The 20,517-nt window shown below is 44.7% G+C and overlaps 1 protein-coding gene across 1 annotated transcript in view; it reads right to left on the bottom strand.

Annotated features, from left to right (window-relative positions):
- Positions 1-3,817, bottom strand: part of REL (REL proto-oncogene, NF-kB subunit) — a 42,259-nt gene extending 38,442 nt beyond the window's left edge. Inside the window, exon 1 of the mRNA XM_054022728.1 lies at positions 3,591-3,817. Coding sequence (XP_053878703.1) covers positions 3,591-3,597 — 7 coding nt within the window. The 5' untranslated portion in view covers positions 3,598-3,817. The remainder of the gene's footprint in view (positions 1-3,590) is intronic.
- Positions 3,818-20,517: the final 16,700 nt, after the last annotated feature.

Raw genomic sequence — 20,517 nt, forward strand, 5'->3', positions numbered from 1 at the left:
TATGTGTAGATACCCTGTTTGGAATCTGTGGACCAGGTGCCCCAACCTGCATACCCAAAAATCAGTGGGCACTTCTGAAAAATTAGGCCTTAAATATTAAGCATTTGCCGCCCCCTATAGCAGGCCAGGGAGGAGTACTGGTCACAGATCTACTGTAAAATATTCTGATTCAACCTAAAACAAGTGCAAATACATTCTTAATTAAGAACAAGCAACCCTCTACCCAAGCATTCATGAACTGTGCACCTTCTAAACAGAGGTAGTTTAGAGGCACAACTGCTTCATGTACTACTTCTTTCTTGTCACGTGACATTACAGAATAGTAACTAGAAGAGAAGCTTATAAATACTAGGAAGTTAAGAACTTCCCCTGCTGAAAAATTCCTTCACCAATTACTAATAAGTTGAAAATATATTAGTCGCAGATAACAGAGATAGATATCTACTGTTTCAGCTTATCTGCTCTAAAATACAATATAATTTTTTTTAATTGTGTGAATTCAATAATTTGATTTATCTGATTAAGAGCCAGTATTTAGATGAGCAGATCAAACACATACACTGGCAATGGTTGGCTGAGCAGACATTCACATATCATATATAAGTTTGGGAACACTTTTCTTCCCAGCAACCACTCTAATTAATGCAACCAGTGCTAAAATTAAAAAATTTAAATCCCCATGAAAGATTCCGGAGAACAAACTTTTGAAAGGATGTGGAATGCAAGTGCTTCATTGAGACCAAGAGAAACTAAATTACAACTTTGGATTCCTTTGGCTACCAAATCTGTGATCACTTTCTGTGGTATTGTCTCTCATTTTCATACTAATTTATTTTGGCCATGATCTGTTCTGATGTGAACTGGATTAAGTTGAGCATTAAGCTGACATTAGCCAACTGGTGTCTTCCCCAGATCTGAGACTTATACTGTAAATTTAGCCTCTATATTTGAACAATGATTCATTTTTCTTTTAGATTTCAATGAGCCATTTTGAAAGTTATCAGAATCTTTTTAACATTTTGTTAAACTAATTCAAATGTTATGTTTGTTCACTAACTTGTTCCTTATGGTCACCTACGGGGTACTTGGACAAGGATTTAATATTGCTTCTAAAAATCACAAATGTCACCTTTTTAGCAATACAGTCTTAAGTGGCAGAATAAGAAAAATAGGCCAAGATTTTCAGATGTGACTAGTGATTTGGGGAGGGAGGCACTCAGTTTTTAGGTGCTCCACTTGAAACAATTTATTGTACACCTAACCTCCACTGAAACTCAGGTTCCTTTAAGGTGGACACCTAAACATTTAAGCAGCCAAAAATCACTAGTAAATTTTGACAACCTATTCATGTGCAATATATATTGGGCCTCATAAATCACTGCACACATGCATTAGCCAGGACACACTGCTTAAACAACTGGGGCTTTTCATGTCACATTAACCTTTGCAATTGGGAGATTTTCTATTATGAGAGGCAAGTTCTGGGTAATTGCTTTAAAGTGCAGCTTTCTACCCTTGACCCTCAGATTGCCACAAGCCATGAGGATCAGAGGCAGCAACTGTCCCATATGGCAGCCATTTTTAAAATGTAAATGCTTTTCAAGGGGTAAAATAACACGTTAGGATCCCTTGGGGGTACCCGTCCTCACAGCAGGAATAAATCCCATTCCCAGCGATGACAGCTGAGAAGGAGCCTGGGCTCCTAGCAGCTTGCAAAGCAGGCAGTCTCTTGGCTGCCCTAATGAGAAAGGGGAGACTCTCCTCCAAAGCTCCCTGCAGCTGGCAGGCATTTACTCTCCTCCTTTCCCCCTGTCCCCCTCAAAAAAATCTGCTTTATTAATGGGAAGGTAAGGCAGGGTAGGAACCAGTGCCTTCCTCACAGATGTTAAGCATCAAAGGAGGGAAGAAACAGTGGCTCCCAGGAGGGGCTTCATACAAACAAAACAGCCAAATGTTTGTGAAAAGGGGGCTAGTGCCCAGCATCCCTACCCCAGATGTGAGCAGATGTCAGAGCTCCAGATGGAGCTCATTTCTGCATAAGGGGCACATTCCCCCAATATGCCCAAAACCGGGCCCATGCCCCTATGCCACTACATTTGTTTTTTTGTTAAAGGATGCCCATGTTGGTCAAATAACCAGCCTTGCCTCTCCCACCTTCTACCAAGTGAGGGTCGAGGGGAAAGCAAATGCAACTGTCCTTTAAACAATATGGCTATTATATTTCCCTATATAAGTCACCTGCAAACAAAATGGAACATTGGGGCCACATTTTCAAATGTGAGTGTTCACAATTAGACACCTAAACACCTATTTTAGGCATCTTAACAGGGATTTTGGGGCCAACTCAGATATTTAATTGCTTGAATCCAGATTTAGGTGCCTAACTTTAGGTACCCAAGTCTGAAAATGTGGTCTCATCTGTGTCAAGGAAATTACCTGTCTCTCTCTCTCTCTATATATAAAACATATACAATTTATTGTTTAAATAAACTGCTTATTTAATTTTGTTCCTCTACCACAGAAAATCTCACATGGTGTAAAGTTTGTGACAAGCTCTCAACTAAAAGCGTCATTTAAGTTAGTTAAGAGGAAGCTCCTCCCCATTACTTTAGGCAGTGTACAGTCTCTCTACCTTAATATATTATGACCATTTGTTAATAACCACTGCCTCAGGAAAAGTAGTCACTTCCTGCTGCAAAAACACACTGACAGACAGGCACATTTCTATGCATATTTTACACTTGTTCAATATTATTCTTTGATTTCCTAATGATTTATCCTGGAAGGAGGAATTTAAAATGTTGGGGACACAACTATACTGAAGTCAACAGAATTGCTGCCATTTATACCCACGATGAATTTGGTCTGTTAAATTCTATCAACACTCTCACAAAAAGCCACACGCTCGAAATTTGCAGGTCATGTGAATAGACTTCCTCATCGACTAGCTCTCACACTGCTACTTCCCTTCATCAACAACAACAAAAATTAATTCTTTCCTTCCCCACCTCACCTCACCTCTTCCTGTGTGTCACACTAAAGTCAGATTCTCACAAGAGCTTTGGTGGAGCTATCTTTAGTTAGCTTGCACACACAGTAGTCTCTGAGTGAACAGCCATGTCAGACTCAGAAATCTGCCATTGGGCGAGGTCAAATAATGTCAGTCAAGCCTCTGGCGGCAGCTGGTGTCTTCTCAACGGCATGAATGGAAGACAAGTGCCTTCTGCCAAGCCCAGAGCCCTGCCCAAGCTGGGTGAGGAGGACACGCCAGCCCAACTCTCCCAGTTTTATAGAAGTTAGACATGTAGTCACATGCTGAAAGTGTTCTTTAGTTGCAGGCAGTCCCAGACAACCTAGTGTCTCTCCCCCCTTCCCTTCCTATCCCATCCCTCCCCTCCAGGGTTTCAGAGGTTTTTAAACGCGTAAAGCAGAGAGAGGGGTCGCAGACAGCACTGCAAGCCCGACCTCTGTATCACGACAGCTCGCCACTCAGGGCAGCGGGCCCCAGGCAGCGAGCGCAAGGCACCCAGGGCAGGGTTCCGCGCGATGGAGACCGCCCGGCGGCGAGGCGGCGCACCGGGGACACTTACCAGCCATGGTGCCCGCTACACACGCGCGCGCTCTCAGCCCGGGACTCTCGGCGGCGGCAGCAGCTGCTCCGCGCCGTCCTGCTGCTCCGGCTCAGCTGTTCTCAGCCCTACCTCGGCCGCTCCTCCCCGCGGCTGGGAATTTCCCGCTGGGGTGACGTCGTAGCGCCAACTGGCCGGTTCCCCCACACGCCTGCTGCGGCCGCAGTGCTGTTAGCCGGGGAGGGAGGGGTCTGATCTCGCCAGGGATACTCCTACAATAGAAGCAATCTCTCCCTTCCCCCTGCGTGCTACAGAGCACACACACCCCCGCACAGCAACAGGCTGCCTGCTCTCCGCGCCCACTTCCTCCAGCTGCACCCCTAGCGTGCCCGGCTGACCCTCGCTTGGTTGCTAGAGTGTAACACAGGCCTCCCCTCCCAGCGCTCGCTGAGGCACTGTCCTCCGCAACCATTGGCAATACCTACTGTTCCTTCTTCACTATCAGCTTGTGATGCTATGTGAGAGTGCCCTCTCTGCTGGGCAGGCACAGATTTTCCTTCTCTCTCTCTCTCTCACACACACACACACACACACACACAAACCAACCCGTGCTTACACCACACAGGCACCCCAGATATAGTTACACACACCCGGGATACTCACATTTTGATACCAAGATAAGTGCTTTAGAAATATCGAAAGAGCGAAGCTCAGAAGGAACAGTGATGTATTGGCATGGCAAAATTCACAAATGTTGCCTATGTGTAAAACAGACACAGGACCCCCAGGCAATGGCCACACGTGTGTGCAATCCAACACACTCTCTAAAAACACACCAGGGCCGGCTCCAGGCACCAGCCGACCAAGCACGTGCTTGGGGCGGCACCTGGTAAGGGGCGGCCAATCTTGGGATGGCGGGCAGCGCTCAGGGTTTTTTGTTTTTTGGGAGGGGTTCAGCCGGGCGGCGCTGGGGGGGGGTTGTTTTTGTTTTGGCGGCTGGGGGGGGATTTGGCAGCGCAGCTCGGCAGTGGGGGTGTTTAGCGGCGCTCGGCGGGAGGTGTGTGTGGCGGCGGGAGGGTTCGGCGGCGCTCTGCGGTGGGGGGGAGGGTGTTCAACGGTGCTCCGTGGGGGGCTGGGGAGTTCGGCAGGGGGGTTGGGCGGCACTCCGCGGGAGGTGTGTGTGGCGGTGGGAGGGTTCGGCAGCGCAGCGCTCCGCGAGGGGTGTGTGTGTTCGGCAGCGCTCCTCGGGGGGTTCAGCAGGGGGGTTCGGCAGTGCTCCTCAGGGATCTGGGGGGGTTTGGCGGCGTGGCACTCCGCAGGGGGCTGGGGGGGTTCGGCGGTGCTCGGCGGGGGGGGCTCGGTGGTGCTCTGCGGGGGGCTGGCATGTTGGGCAGCACCGCGCTCCACGGGTGGTTGGGGGGCTTTGGCGGCACGCTGCTGAGGGGGTGTGTTATGGCGGCGCTATGGAGGGCGGCACTCTTTTTTTTTTTTTTTGCTTGGGGCGGCAAAAAAGTTAGAGCTGGCCCTGAAACACACAGCTGCAGTTTAATATAAGCAGCCATAGCAGTTGCTCCATAATCATGGTTGCAACTGAATGTCCATTATGAGCCCAAGGTTGTGCTCCTTCCCAGACCATAATAGCCAAAATTGGTAGGTTAAATATGATATTTTTAGTAAATTGGACAATTGGTTCCTGAATTATGACACACTAAAAACAAAAAGCATGCTGGTAGTTCAGAGAGTTTAACATTTTTTATGCCACTTTGTCCCAATATAAAAAAAGAAAGTAGGAGAGAAAAACAATTTCACTTACTAGACTCCTCTCATAGAGATCTAGTGCCCAGGCCAAACTTTTAGTTGACTGAAGTCTAATTTCAAAAGTTAACAACTTTTGATTTTGGAACATTAATAAGGAATGTCAGCTCCAACATTTAGTACAGGATGTTGAAGATATTTCATTTAATTAAAAAAAGTATAAGGCTCTCACCCTTTTCCCTGCAAAGATAAATAACTCAGTAACCTGATTGACCAGGAGGCTTGTCAACATCAAAAGAGAAGCATTCCCTTCTTTCCCACAGTAAGACACCTGCTTCCTCCATGTTCTCTTACCCCTAATAGTCCCATGCGCCTCCCCACCCCCCAGGCCCACCACATGGGCCCTCCTTCCATACACCTTCCAGAGATCCAGGCGTAGAAGGGTTACCATATGTCCGGTTTTTCCCAGACAGGTCCAACTTTTCGGCAATCAAACCCCCGTCCGGGGGGAATTGCCAAAAAGCCGAACATGTCCGGGAAAATGCTGGCCGGGCACTTCCCCTCCCGCGGCGGCTCTGCTCCTCCCCTGACTCTTCGGCTCTGTTTAAGAGCCGAGCGCTACCGGCTTCGGGCAGCCCCCATGCCTCTGGACCCTGTGCCGCTGGAGCCCGGGAGGGGAAGTGCCCGGCCGGGGGTGCAGGGTCCGGAGGCATAGGGGCTGCCCGAAGCCCAAGCGCTACCAGCTTCACGGTTTGCCAGGCAGCCTCCAGACCCTGCGCCCCCCAGCTGGGCGCTTCCCCTCCCGGGCTCCAGCTGTGCTGGGGAAGCGCCGGCCGGGGGCTCAGGGTCTGGGGGCTGCCCGGCAAACCGTGAAACCGGTAGCGCTCTGGCAGCCCTTTTTGCGTGGCTGGGAGTGGGAGGGAGGAGGGGGTGGAGTTGGGGCGGGGAAGGGGGTGGGAAATGGGCAGGGTCCAGGGCCCCGTGGAGGGTCCTCTTTTTTTATTTGTTAAATATGGTAACCCTAAGAGTAGGTCCCCAGCTCTTCCTAACAGAGATACATTGTTAAGGGACTCCAACGAGAGACTGCTGAGCTGGAATTGATATGCAAACTAGACACAATCAACAAAGGATTGAATAAGGACTGGGAATGGCTGAGCCATTACAAACATTGAATCTATCTCCCCTTGTAAGTATTCTCACACTTCTTATCAACCTGTCTGTACTGGGCTAGCTTGATTATCACTTCAAAAGTTTTTTTTTCCTCTTACTTAATTGGCCTCTCAGAGTTGGTAAGACAACTCCCACCTGTTCATGCTCTCTGTATGTGTGTATATATATTTCCTCAATATATGTTCCATTCTGTATGCATCCGAAGAAGTGGGCTGTAGTCCACGAAAGCTTATGCTCTAGAGACTAACAAATTTATTAAGGTGCCACAAGTACTCCTGTTCTTTTTGCGGATACAGACTAACACGGCTGCTACTCTGAAACCTACCATTGTTAAGGGATGATGCTCAGGATCACTCACAGTCTCATCAGTAAGTGCCACATACCCTTGACATCATTATTTTCACAGTAACTAAAGTCGGCCAAAATAGAGATGAGCAAATTGCAACAGTGACTTTAAATCTCCCCAAACTTCAGGGAATTTGGGATTCAGACCTAGACCTGGATCTGAACTTCTCTATTCGGACTTATCACTAGAATGAGTTGAATTAGAACCCATCTTAAGGACACCCCTTGAACTTTGGGGAAATCCAGATTCAGATCCCACACTGGCTCCAATCTCCATGACTTGCTTGGAACGGGAACACAAGCTTTACTGGTTTCTTCCTCCCTCTCCCTCCCCCCGCCATCAAAACTTCAGATGGATTGTACAGCACCTTTCGAGCATATTGCATCCTAAAGCTCTACAGAGATAGGAGTGGATTTTGTAAGATGCTGATTGAGTTAGGCATCTAAATGCCTTTGAAATCTGGGCCTTGGATACTACCAGGTGCTATATAAATAGCTAAGAAAGGCAGATTTGCATTGGAGCCACTCCATAGTTTAGATTTTCTAATATAAGTCTGATTTTATACACACACACACAGAATTTTGAGAGTGATGATAGAAAGTAGAATTTTGTGGTATGAAGGTAGAATTTTTCTATCAAATTTGAAATGATTTGTAAAAGAGGTTCCAGAACTTCGGCAGCTTGGAAAGAGAGGATTGCAGAATTCAAAAATTCTTCTAATTTTTGTTGCCACTTTGTAGTAAACAAAAAAAAACAAACAAAAATACTCAGAAAACAAGAGAGAAGTAAAATAAAATCTGGTCTTTCCCTTGCGGAGATCCTGTGTCCAACATCAAAATTTGGTGATTAAATTCTAATGTCAAAAGTTAGTTTACTTTTGAATTGGTAAAACTGCTATGGAATGTCTGCTCTGGATTGGTGAGCTTAATTCAGAATGTGAGACAAGCTGAAAAGATGTTCTGGCATGCAAAGGGTTACCAGGTTCCTGCCTATGGTATGGCTGATCTGGACAGAGTAATAAAAAGGAAAGGGGAAGGCTGCATCCTCACTCCTCCCAGTTGTTGATGATGGAAAGACCCTGTGTGGAGTTATTTTATGCTGGGTGGGAGTTTTGGTTTTGGAAGTAAAGCAAGCTCTGAGGAAAGAGATATGAAGTAAATTGTAACTTCCCCAGCTGCTGAGCATGCAATCCAGTTTATAATGTCACAGAATTAAGAGAGACTTATAATTTCAGTACAAACGAAAAGAGGAGGAAGCTTCTCTCCCTTTCCCTGCACAGACAGATTTCAAAGGGGAACCTGACCACTAGAGAGGCTCCTCAATGGAAAGGGAACACAAAAGGAATTTTTCCAACCAAGGTTCACAGAATGGGGATTGCTGGCAAGCTTGTCACGGCTAGTGAGAGTCTGGGGATCCTGAATCATGTGTAAGATGAACTGGTAATGTAGCAATGTATAAGGTATCTAAATGTCATGACCCAGTGATCGAAAGTCTAATTTCATCATATTATTATTGATCAGTAACTACTCACTCAAAAGATTCCTTTGATGAGTTGTTTGTCTCTCTCTCTGGATCTGGGTCCCTTCCCTTGGTTTTCACTCTGCTTTTGGTTGTAGACCTGTTTCCCATATTGATGGTGAATAAGAAAATATCCAAACATAGCTGAAAGGTTAAAGACTTCAGTTGTTTCTGCTGCTCTATGTTCTCTACTTCCAGGCTAAAAACATATCAGTCACCCTTGAAACAACCAGCTTGGTATGTGGAGTGTTTTCTTTAAAGATGTAGAGAGCAACAGATCATATGACAAATCACTTTTTCTGCTCTGATGCACTGTCTTGAGGAAGGTGCTTATAGAGATTATTTAATCACCCTTTTCTCTTGCGACTAGTGTTCTCAGAAAATTTTACTTTTATACTGCTAGCTAAATTCTTATCTCGTCTTCAAGGCTGCAGATTTGTTTTTCCCCCCCCCCCCCCCCGAATGACACCTTTAAATCATTTTTCTATCTCTCCACAGTTGATCCTGATAGAAAAAATGAATTACACACCAAAGTGTTACCTTTTTCCTTCTCTGCTTGATTTTTTTTTTATTTGTAGCATTTTCTATAATGTTTTAGTAACTTATGTGCATACAGCCTTTCCTGGGGGACAGACTGGGAAGGCTTCAATGTTCCAGTGACCCTGATGGCTAGGCCAGCAGGAGGTCTAAGCCCTGGTAAAGCCACCAAAGGCAGACAGGTCAGAAGATAGGGACCAGATGCAAAGCAGCTTGCTGGTCCTCCAGGTTAGGGGTTGAGTGATGGGCCAACAGCCTATTCTTCTTTAAAAAAAAAAAAAAAGTGTTATAGAAACATAAAAGGGATTTGCAAAGAGATTCATAGTCAGGATGGTGGAGCCTAGTTTGTGCCCTAAGCTAGGTCTGACAGTATGGGAAGGATTGAGAATCAAATGTGCAAAGTAACCAAGGGCCTACATCTTGAAAATAAACAGTTCTTCCATCACTTATATGTGGAAATCAAATGTGGGTCCTCCAGGTTCTGCATTTTACAGTTGCTGCAGCTGATAATATCAATAACATTGCAAACACCTGGAGCAGTGTAAGGAATGCAGCTCCCTGTCGAGATGCAAGTTCTCAACTTTTGTAGGGAAAACAAAACAAAACAGAAATCTGAGGGCCTAAGCTCAGGTCTTGACATGCAAAGACTTTTTGGTTGATCCTGATGCCACAAAACACAACAGGGTGTGTATGCAAAGCTGCAATATTTGCCACACCTTAGGCTGATCTTGAATGGTGCTGAGCACCTGCAACTCCCATTACAGTTAACAAATGGTTAGAGCCCTGTGCGGATACAAAATTTGTATCCGCCTCAGATCCGCAATCTGCAAATATGGTCTGCGCATATCCGTCGATATAAAGAGGATATCCGCAGATTTGCAGGACTCTACATATGGTCATTGAAGTCTGTGGAAAGTCGGTGTGATACACAGGAACGGCTCCAGGGTTTTGGCTGCCCCAAGCAGCCAAAAAAAAAAAAAAAAAAAGCCGCAATCGCGATCACGATCTGCGGCGGCAATTTGGCGGAAGGTCCTTCGCTCTGAGCGGGAGTGAGGGACCGTCCGCCAAATTGCCGCCGAATAGCTGGACCTGCCGCCCCTCTCCGGAGTGGCCGCCCCAAACACCTGCTTGCCAAGCTGGTGCCTGGAGCCGGCCCTGGTGATACAGACGTGATAGTGAGAGACTGGTCTTTATTTTCTGGCCCTAGTCATAGGACATGTCATGTGGCAGCTTTAGTATCCACTAACTCTGCACCTTACATAATAAGTAAGGTGTGCTTTTTCAAAAAAAGACAGTTCCATAAGGAAAACTGTAATTAAATTAGAAATGCTGTTGTCCTATGCATCCTGCCTTGCAGTCTCCGCCAATTAGTTGTCATATTCTATACAGTGCTTAAACATTTATATAAAAAGAGTCTATAACTTAAAATGATGTTACGAAGGCCTCTTAGAAAGACCTGTCAAGGTTTTGTTGTCTCCTGAACAGCCCCTCAGTGGAAGAATCAAATTTTGCAGCCATTTCACACACAAAATTCCCAGTGAAGCCACTGCTTCCAGAATATCTGAGGATTGATAATGAACCCAACAACCTTCCAGACATCTACAAGAACCATCTCAACATGGTCTTCCCATAACACACATACACTATAAATACATTGAACACAAGACAAAACATGGTACTTTACCTCTTCTCAGGATGGGAGAGAGAGAGAAGAACAAGAAGAGAGAAATGAAGTCTTAATCCGTAGAAAAACGACGTTGTAGTTAAGGCACTAGATAGGCAGTTACTTAATCTCTCTGGGCTGCACTTTCTCAGCCACAAAATGGGAATAATATTTCCTTTCTCCTAGTCTTGTCTGTATTATTTATTTAAGATGTAAGTATTTCAGGGCAGGAACTGCCTCTGACTATATAACTATGTACTGTGCATAGTACAATGGGGCTACAATCTTAATCAATTCCTCTAGGCATTACCGTAATATAAAGAACAATCCTACCTACTTGTTGTCAGGGAAGAGAAGTAAAATATTGGGGCTCACACACCATTATTCTGTGTGCCGTATAAACCTAGAGAGAAGTCTCATATGAAGCAGCTGCAGAAATGTGCCCCTAACGCTACTTACCAGTGTGAGTGCCAGATACCCCTGCTTGAGCCCTTGCCACCTGCAGGTCCCTCCTTAAAATGCACTTCTCCCTACAGGCTAATGTACTTCAGCGAGAAATATAAGACTGTTGTTTAAAGACAAAAAACAAAAACCCCATGGCAGTAACAAGACTAGCTAAACTTCCGTCAGGTCAATTGTGTGACTTTTCATTGCAGCCCATTCCCCAGCCTCTGTCTGTACATCAGCTATTTAACATCTGTGTGGAAGACCCCCTCTGCCAGGCACCTCTCTTAGCTGATTCTCTGTCTTCAAGAATCACCAAGGGCCTACTTCTGTGCTGAGCTTCTCAGGAGGTGCCTGCCTGCTCCTGTTCCCAGTCTACTCCTACATTAGAGGGTGAAGCATTCAGCATAGGGTCTCATATTGGCACTACACTATTCCTGCTCTGGAGCTATTTCCATCCTCCCCCCCTCACCCCACTCTCACCCCTACACATACAGATAAGATATTGTAGCCCCTTCACATTACCAGAGCTGCATAAAAGGGCCAGAATCTGGCCCTGAGTCTTTATTGTAGGCTTTGTGCCTTTATTCAGAAGTGATTTACCTTGTATAACATCTCCTCAAGCCTTATCCTAAAGTCCATGTATTCAGTACCTTATGGGCCCAGGCTCTAACCTTTATATATTCTGAAATTAAAGCCTGTTTAGAGTGAAGCTGTAACTGAGCCCAGCTGTCCTACCTCCTCCCTCTCCTTGGATCAGTATTAACCCTTTCTCTACTCTCATATTGCATAGGGTCTATATAACCCACAACTGCTTGAGCATGCAAAGACTTACTACTGTGGATAGTCCCATTGAAGTCACAGTGGTAAGAGGATTGGGTCCTTAAATGATGAACTCTGAGGCAGGGACCTTGTCTCTTAATTATGTAAAGTACTAATAGACTACTGGTATTACAATGAAATATAATAGTAATTCCTATTAACAGGGAACTTTCAAAGTTGTAGTAAAGGTAAGGCTTGGGTTTTTGTTGTTTGGTCATTGTTAATTTGAACTTTCCTTATAACAGCTTTGAAAGCCCCTGCTTTGTCATGCATATGAAATATAGAAGAGTTCTGCTATTTCTCAGCCTTGCTCTGCATCAGGTGACTGTCAAGATGGCAGTTTCCTGAATGGCTGTTAACTTTTTTAAATTATATTTAACACATGTAGGGAAAAAATTAAGTGTTCATGTGTCATTGTAATCTGATGTAGTGGCTGGCCTCTCTTTTATATAAACATGAACAATTTGATAAATAGCCATTTAGCTGCACATTATTTCTACGTATAGATCCGTCTGCTCAGTAATAATGCTGAAAGAAAGTAAACAATGTCCTCAGAGTTTTTAGCTTTACATATTGCTCTAAGTCACTACCTTAGGCCTAGTAAAAGGTATGACGTGCCAGGAGTCTTACAGGACAACACTCTCAGATGCCTGGGAAGAATAAAGAGTTAAATTTTTCTATACAAGAAGATCAACTATACACTTTCAATCTGCGCAACTTTAATTTTAGACTAAAGAAAACAAACTAAGGGCATGGATACACTTGCAGATGTAGAGCGCTTTGAGTTAAACCAGCCTTTGTAGCACGCAGTAGGAAAAGCGCAGTCTGTCCACACTGACAGCTGACAGCGCATTGGCGTGGCCACATTAGCAGCTCTTGCAATGGCCACAGAGAGCAGCGCATTGTGGTAGCTATCCCAGCATGCAAGTGGCTGCAACGTGCTTTTCAAATGGGGGGGGGGGGAGTGTGACAGTGAGTGTGTTGTGTGTATGTGAGGGGAGAGAGAGTGGGTTTTTGTGGGGCTGAGAGCATATCAGCATGCAATCTTATAAGTTCAGACAGCAGCAGACTTCCTCCTCCCCTCCCCTCCCCTCCCATCTCTCTCACACACAGCATTCCACAGTAATGGTTGCTTTGTCTCGGAGCAGATAAGCAGCCAGCTGTCAAACAGAGCTTTCAAAGGGCATATCCAAAACAATGACAAGAGTGGCCACTTGATTTAAGGGGATTATGGGACGTTTCCGGAGGCTGATCAGAGCATATAATGCAACCCCTTGTTCACACTGACGCTGGGGCGCTCCAGCAGGGGCGCATCAAACATTATTCTACTCGCTGAGATGGAGTACCAGGAGTGCTCTAGCCGTGGAGCCAGAGCGCTCCACGTGCCTTGCCAGTGTGGACAGGTAGTGAGCTAGTGCGCCTGGGGCTCCTTTAATGCGTTGTAACTCACAAGTGTAGCCATGCCCTAAGAAAGAATCAAAGTAAAATCTCCAGAACACACATTCTCTCTCTCTCTAGTCTATAATACAGTATGTACCATCTCTGCCTAACAAAATAACCACTATCTTGTAGATTTCCTAGAGATGAAAAGGTGGGGAACACAGAAAACAAAGTCATAATAGTTACATAGCCACATCAACCAAAAACCTTACCCAGATTAAGACACTAGTCAGAGTAGTTGATGATAGGCTGGAGCAAGTGAATACTCAGACAAATGATACTGGGTTTAAAGCAGAAATCTTGGAACAAAGATACAATGTAACAAGTGCAGTATAAGATGGGTAGCTGTGTTAGTCTGTATCCACAAAAACAACAAGGTGTCCGGTGGCACCTTAAAGACTAACAGATTAATTTGGGCATAAACTTTCGTGGGTAAAAAACCCCACTTCTTCAGATGCATGGAGTGAAAATAGTGCAGTAAAAAATAAAGTGCAGTATAAAAATAAAAGAAAATAAAGTGCAGTATAAAAACTTAGAGAAAGAGCTGACATGACTAAGGGACAGGGAGAGGCAGAAAGCAGAATGGAACATACTTATAACTGGGGCCTGGTCTACACTAGAAAATTAGGTCAATTTAACTATGTTGGTTGGGGTGTGAAAAATCCATACCCCTGAACAGCATTGTTAAACCCATTGTAAGTTCCCGTGCAGACAGCGCTAGGGCCACAGAATAATTCTTCTGTCAATTCTACTACCCCTCGGGGAGGTGGATTACCTATGTAGATGGGAAAATCCCTCCCATTGTAGGTAGTGTCCCTGCTGAAGCGCTACAGTGGTGCAGCTGTGCTGGTGCAGCATTTTAAGTGTAGCCCACACCTTACTTGGACACCTCATAAAGGTCGAAAAAACAACTGTAATGTCAAAATGTGAGAGAATTAGAATGATATTTACAATCTGAAAATGATTATATTGTCTGATATTGGGTTTGTTCAAAGCAAAATTCAGGGGGGTTCAAATCATTGCATGTCAAAACCCAGGAAATTGTCAAAGTTTTACACAAATCTAACCCTTACCTCATAACAGTCTTCAAGACATGGATTTCTCAGCTGCTTAAACTAGACATAGGGGAAGATGCTCAGAGATGAAAGACCAAACCGAATGTGTCTGTGAAAATCATCGATTAAAAACTCCTGCCACACAGTGCTGAGACTCTAAATTTAAAATTATCTGTCTTAGGTAACATACCATGTTATAGTCTTCCTTAATTTGAGTGTGACTCCCTAGGTGAAAAGAAGAGCTTTTGACCCTTAAAAAAAACCCCTCCTTCTTAAAGAAGAATGTGTTCCAGCCAAACCGTCAATATCTATTCACTGGGAGAAGAGCTCCCGCACATTGGGAACTAAGCACACAAGGGTACTGAAGGAGATAGGGTACCTGTAGCTTAATTTTGGTTACTGGAGGCTTCTCAGCAGTTAATTGGGGAAGTGGACACACCTTTCTCTCACTCAGTGTATTGTTCTTATTTAGTTAGGTAGAGTTGGCATTAAACAATTGTATTATTTTTATTTGAATATTACAAAACACAGCCATGAGAGTCTGTCATAAGCTGGAGCCTGCTACAATCTATTTTATCCCCTGCGGTTCTGAACCCCACTTTCCAAGATGGAGGCTGACACCCTCCTCCTTATATAACAATAGCAGCTGTTCCATGTGCCCGGGAGCTGACTCACTGAGGATAATAAGCAGCAAGTTGCGAGCAGGAGAAGTGAACTGTATCTTTTTTCTGTGAGGGATTTAGCCAGGCAAAAACGTAGATCTGCATAGTTAGCCTATGATAGTGGAGACAGAGGAAGGACAAATTACCATTGCTAGCTTGTTTAAGTAAGCTGAGTACAGGAAGTAAAGGAAAGGGGAATACCTACCACCATGAGAGAGAGAAAAAACAGGCCAACAGAGAAAAGGAGTAATTAGACAAGACCCAGATGGATGGTGATGGTGGTGCCTGGAAAGCTGGAGTCAAAGCAGATAGCTGCCTACTGTGAGGGCAGGAGTGGCCCACCCCCCCCAAAAAAAAACCAAACCAAAAAAAAAAAAAAAAACCCAGCCAAATCAGCAGAACAAATAAAACTTTGTTTTTTTTAAATGTGACACAACAGTATGAGTGCCTCCTGGAAGTCAGTGCCCACAGCCCAGGGTGACTGTCCTGCTCCCCTGGCCCTAGAACTGATCCTGTGTAAGGGGCCCTTGGAGTGCACGTATAGTGAAAATTAACTACACCTAGTGAAATGATTGATGCCTAAGCAGCACATCCAATTAGTTTCAAATGAGACCCTGGGCTGCAAGCAAGGCCAGGATTGCTGGAGACTGACTTGTTGAACTAGTTAGTAAATGGAGATGAGACCAGGCACCTGCTAGCCAGAATTTTCCATTACAGCAGTTTCAGCTTGTAGTGTCAGATGATAAGCATTAAAGTTTCCAGTACTAGAGGCAAAGGGAGCAGTAACTCAAGTGAGGAGCTTATGGTATAAATGCCTGCTTGTCCTTGCCATCATAAGAGCTCTCTTTCTTTATGGCTACTTGATGCAACGCCACCGAGTGCTTGTGATTTCATACTAGTGTTGTGTTCCTGACTTCTTGATACAATGTCTCCTAATGGTCACTATCTAAAAATATTTTTTCAAAGCACATGAAAATCTAATGTTTTCCACCGGGGTCCCATAAAATCTGTTCACTGCATCTGCTTCTGACAGCTGGTCATTCTTGGGTGGTTTCTTGCCTCTCCAAAAGGTAGGGAAAGGAATTTGTTGGGTAAAGCAGAGATGGGTGTGTCCCGGGGTCTTCTCCTCATGAAGAGTGCCCAGGGATGGCTGATGGTGCCCTCTCCAGGGAACCCCACTAAGGAAGCCTCTGGTACAATAACAGTGACCAGAAAAATTAGCTGGAGACCAGGAAGTCACTGAAAGGCTGCTGAACAAATGGGCTTTGGATCAGGCCCAAAGTGGCTACAAAGATGATGAAAAGGCTTGTAACACAGAAGATGATAAAGACTCCATCTAAAATTGCTAGCCCAGTTCATAGCTGGATAGTTCTTGCCTTGTGCTTATGGTAAGAGCTAAACATTTTTTAAAAAGACAAATTAACAGCTTCCCGTAGCAGTAAATCAACTGTGGTGACTATGATTCTAAAGTCCAGCATTTATTTATAAAAAACACTTAATCAGAAGTGCTTGACATCTTATGATTCACTATTGTTAGAAGTGTGAGACATGGGGAAGTGACAACAGCAGTTTCAGTTAAGTTACCACTGATAATTATGTTTTATAGCAGCCTGTTATACTTGATCAATGAGAATTTTGCCTGAGAGGACTTCAGGACTTTTCTCCTACTAACCTGGGAGGACACAGAAAGAGAGGAAATGAGAAGTAGAAGGAATAACAGACTATGGGCTTGTCTATATGCGGTCACACCACTTTAACTAAAAATGTAATTTAAAATCAATGTAGTTAAACTGCAAAAAAGTGAGTGGTGGCTTATACTCAATTAGCTTGAGTCAATTAGGAATGGGTTTAAACTAAACACAGAATACATCACTCAAACTGAAATAAGAGTGACCAGGTGGATGAGGTAATCTCTTTTATTGGACCAACTTCTGCTGGTGAAAGAGACAAGCTTTCAAGCTCCACAGAGCTCTTTTTCAGGTCTGAAAAAGGTACTCAGAGTGTCACAGCTAAATACAAGATGGAACAAATTCTTAAGCATAAGGAATTAACATGTTGTGAGAGATCATTTAAAATGAAGTGGACAGTTAACACCTCTGCAGTCATAGGATAAAGGAGGGTTACTGGGTTATAGATTGTTGTAATGAACCATGAATCCAGTGTATTTAGCGAGTCCATGATTTCTAGTGTCTAGCTAAGTTATGAATTTAAGCTCTCAGACTTGTCTTTTGAAAGTGTTGTGCAGGTTTCTTTTGAGGACAGGAGTGAGAGGTCAAATATAGAGTGATTGCTTTGTGAAAAGTGGTTGTGTCTTTTATCATTTTTCTGAGAGAGTTAATTTGGAAGCATAATGATGAAGCCACACACCTGATCATTATTAAGGTTAAGACACTGTCACAAGTTTTTTTAGTAAAAGTCAGGGACAGGTCATGAGCAATAAACAAAACTTCACAGAAGCCCATGACCTATCCCTGACTTTTACTAAAAATACCCTGGGGGGGAGGACAAACAGAGCACTGCTGGGGTTTGCAGCTGTTCCAGCCCTGCCACTGCTCCTGGGGCAGGGGCTGACTGCTGCTGCTCCTGCCCCAGAGGGGCTGACTCAACCCTGGCCACTGCACTGGCAGGCCAGGGACCACTGCTCCAGCGCACCCGGGCCTGGCCCGTGGTCAGCTGTTTGGCAGCCCCAGGGCTAACCACCAGCCAGCTGTTCTGGGGCCACTGCTCCGGGGCTAGCCGCTACTCCGGTGGCCCAGGGGCCGAATGCAGCCAGCTGTTTTGGCTGCTAGCTATTGTGGCAGCCCCAGGCCTGGTCACTGTCCAGCTGTTTTGGCAGGCCCTGACCCAAAAGAAATCATGGAGGTCCCAGAAAGTCACAGAATCCATGACCTGCATGACAGAATCATATCCTAGTCATTACATTGATTGCTTCAGGGGAAAAATTGACTGTGAAATCCTTAACAAACATCACATCGACCACTATCTCTCCACCACTGAGAGGACAGCTAATCAGTCCCTGAAATCCAACCACCAGATAGTGATCAAACCAAAAGACATAGGGAGGTGGCATCATAGTCCTCAACCATGAGGCCAACCATCAACTCTCCAACACCAACTACTATAAAAAACTCCAAGAAGACTCCACACCCACAATTCACCTAGGAATTTAAGGGTATCATGAAGTCCTTCCACAACAACTACAAGAGAAACTCCACAAGCTCATCCCCCACAAACCCACCCCAGAGAACTTCTACATGCTTCCCAAGATACACAAACAAGGGAACCCAGGCAGATCCATCATATCTGGCCACAGCACTCTTACTGAAGGACTATCAGGACTCAAAAACCATCTTCAAACCACTCACAACGCAAATGGCCAGTTTCCTCCACGACACAACAAATATCCTCCAGAAACTTCACAACACTAACAACCTCCCTCGGAACACCATCCTTGCCACCATGGATGTCACCTCCCTATACACCAACATCACTCACCATGAGGGCATCACTGCCTGCCTCAAATATCTACAAGACAATTGCCAATACTCCAGTAATCCACCCCAAACACACAAACTCATCCATTTCATCTTCACCCATAACAATTTTATATTCAGTAACAAACGCTTTATCCAAATCATGGAAATAGCCATGGGTCCTAGGATGGCTCCCCAATATGCCAACATCTTCATGGGCCACAACTGAGGAAGAATTTCTGGACAAATGTACCAAAAAACCAATGATATACCTGCGTTACATCAATGGATAGAAGACCTTAATTTCCTCACAGATTTCCACCACAACTTCTACAACCACCACCCAGTTCTCAAATTCTCTCTAGAACACTTCCACATCCCACTTCCTGGACACCACAGTTAGATTTAGCAATGGAACCCTACATTGACAACTATATATAAGAAACCCACGGATCAGTACACTTACCTTCACAGATCCAAGAAAGCACCCGAAATACACCAAAAAAAAAAAAATCCATTTTCTACAGTCAGACACTCAAATACCACATAATATACTTTGATGAGAAAGTTTGGGATACACACCTTAACACACTTAAAACCACCTTTAGAAAACAAGGACACACCACCAGAGAAGAAGATCGCACCACGGAATGGGCCATCCAAATTGACAACTATATATAAGAAACCCACGGATCAGTACACTTACCTTCACAGATCCAAGAAAGCACCCGAAATACACCAAAAAAAAAAAAATCCATTTTCTACAGTCAGACACTCAAATACCACATAATATACTTTGATGAGAAAGTTTGGGATACACACCTTAACACACTTAAAACCACCTTTAGAAAACAAGGACACACCACCAGAGAAGAAGATCGCACCACGGAATGGGCCATCCAAATACCCCAAGAGTACATACTTTAATATGGGGGTGGGGTGGGGGGGAATCCAATGACTGCATGGCCATAGATGTCACCTATCACTCCACGCTGGAGCCCATATAGGGTATAATTCAACAGTACCAATCCACGATGGGGACCAAATCCCGAAAGAAATATTTCCCATCCCCCCTCTTCTGGCCTTCAAACAATTCCCCCAAGATCAACATCAGAAGCAAGCTCCACACAGACCAGGACACACCAACTCAAAGCAGCACCAGACCCTCCCATAACGACAGATGCCAAACCTGCAACATATCTCCACTGCTCAGTACCCATCCTCCCCACCACACCTTTCAAGATCCAAGGGTCCTACACATGCCTATCACAACGTGTTGTTCCTTATCCAGTGCACTAAGTGCTCCAATAACAACTTTGTGGGTGAAACCAGACACTATGCTCTCGAATGCAGAAAAATGATAAAAAACAAAAACACCATATCATCTGTGGGTGAACACTATGACAAAATGATCTCTCCATAGCTGACCTATAACTTAGCTAGACACTAGAAATCATGGACTCAATAAATACACTGGATTTATGGTTCATTACAACAATCTTTAACCCATTAACCCTCCTTTATCCTATGACTACAGAGGAGTTAACTGCCCACTTTACCTTGAATGGCCTCTTGCGATATGTGTTAACTTATTATGCTTAACAATCTGTTCCATCTTGTAGTTAGCTGTGACACTGCGTACCTTTCCCAGCCTGGGTCTACACTACAGAGTTACGTTATCTTAAGTTTTGTTGACAATCATAAGTTGCTTTAATAACATCGTGGAGCATGTCCACACAACGCTCCTTGTATCAGATGTATGTGTCCACAGTCGTTGCTCTTGCATCAACAGAGAGAGTGTTGCATCATGGGTAGCTAGCCCACAGTGCAACTCCCCACCCTCTGTCACTTTCTGCTGCTGGGAACTCTGGGAACAGATTGCAGTGCATCATGGAGATGTACTCATCATCCTATGATGCAGTTATTTCTATCCCATTCCATGGGCTTCGTAGTTCCTACTTTGTTTCGTGCTGTTTTTCAACAGCCCTTGTAAAGTGTGCATCCACCCTCTCTGCCTGATAGCATGCATCCTGAGCTGCTGACCACTGTGGTGATGAGAATTA

Source organism: Malaclemys terrapin, chromosome 3, assembly GCF_027887155.1.
Source record: "Malaclemys terrapin pileata isolate rMalTer1 chromosome 3, rMalTer1.hap1, whole genome shotgun sequence".
NCBI classification, from domain to species: Eukaryota; Metazoa; Chordata; order Testudines; family Emydidae; genus Malaclemys; species Malaclemys terrapin.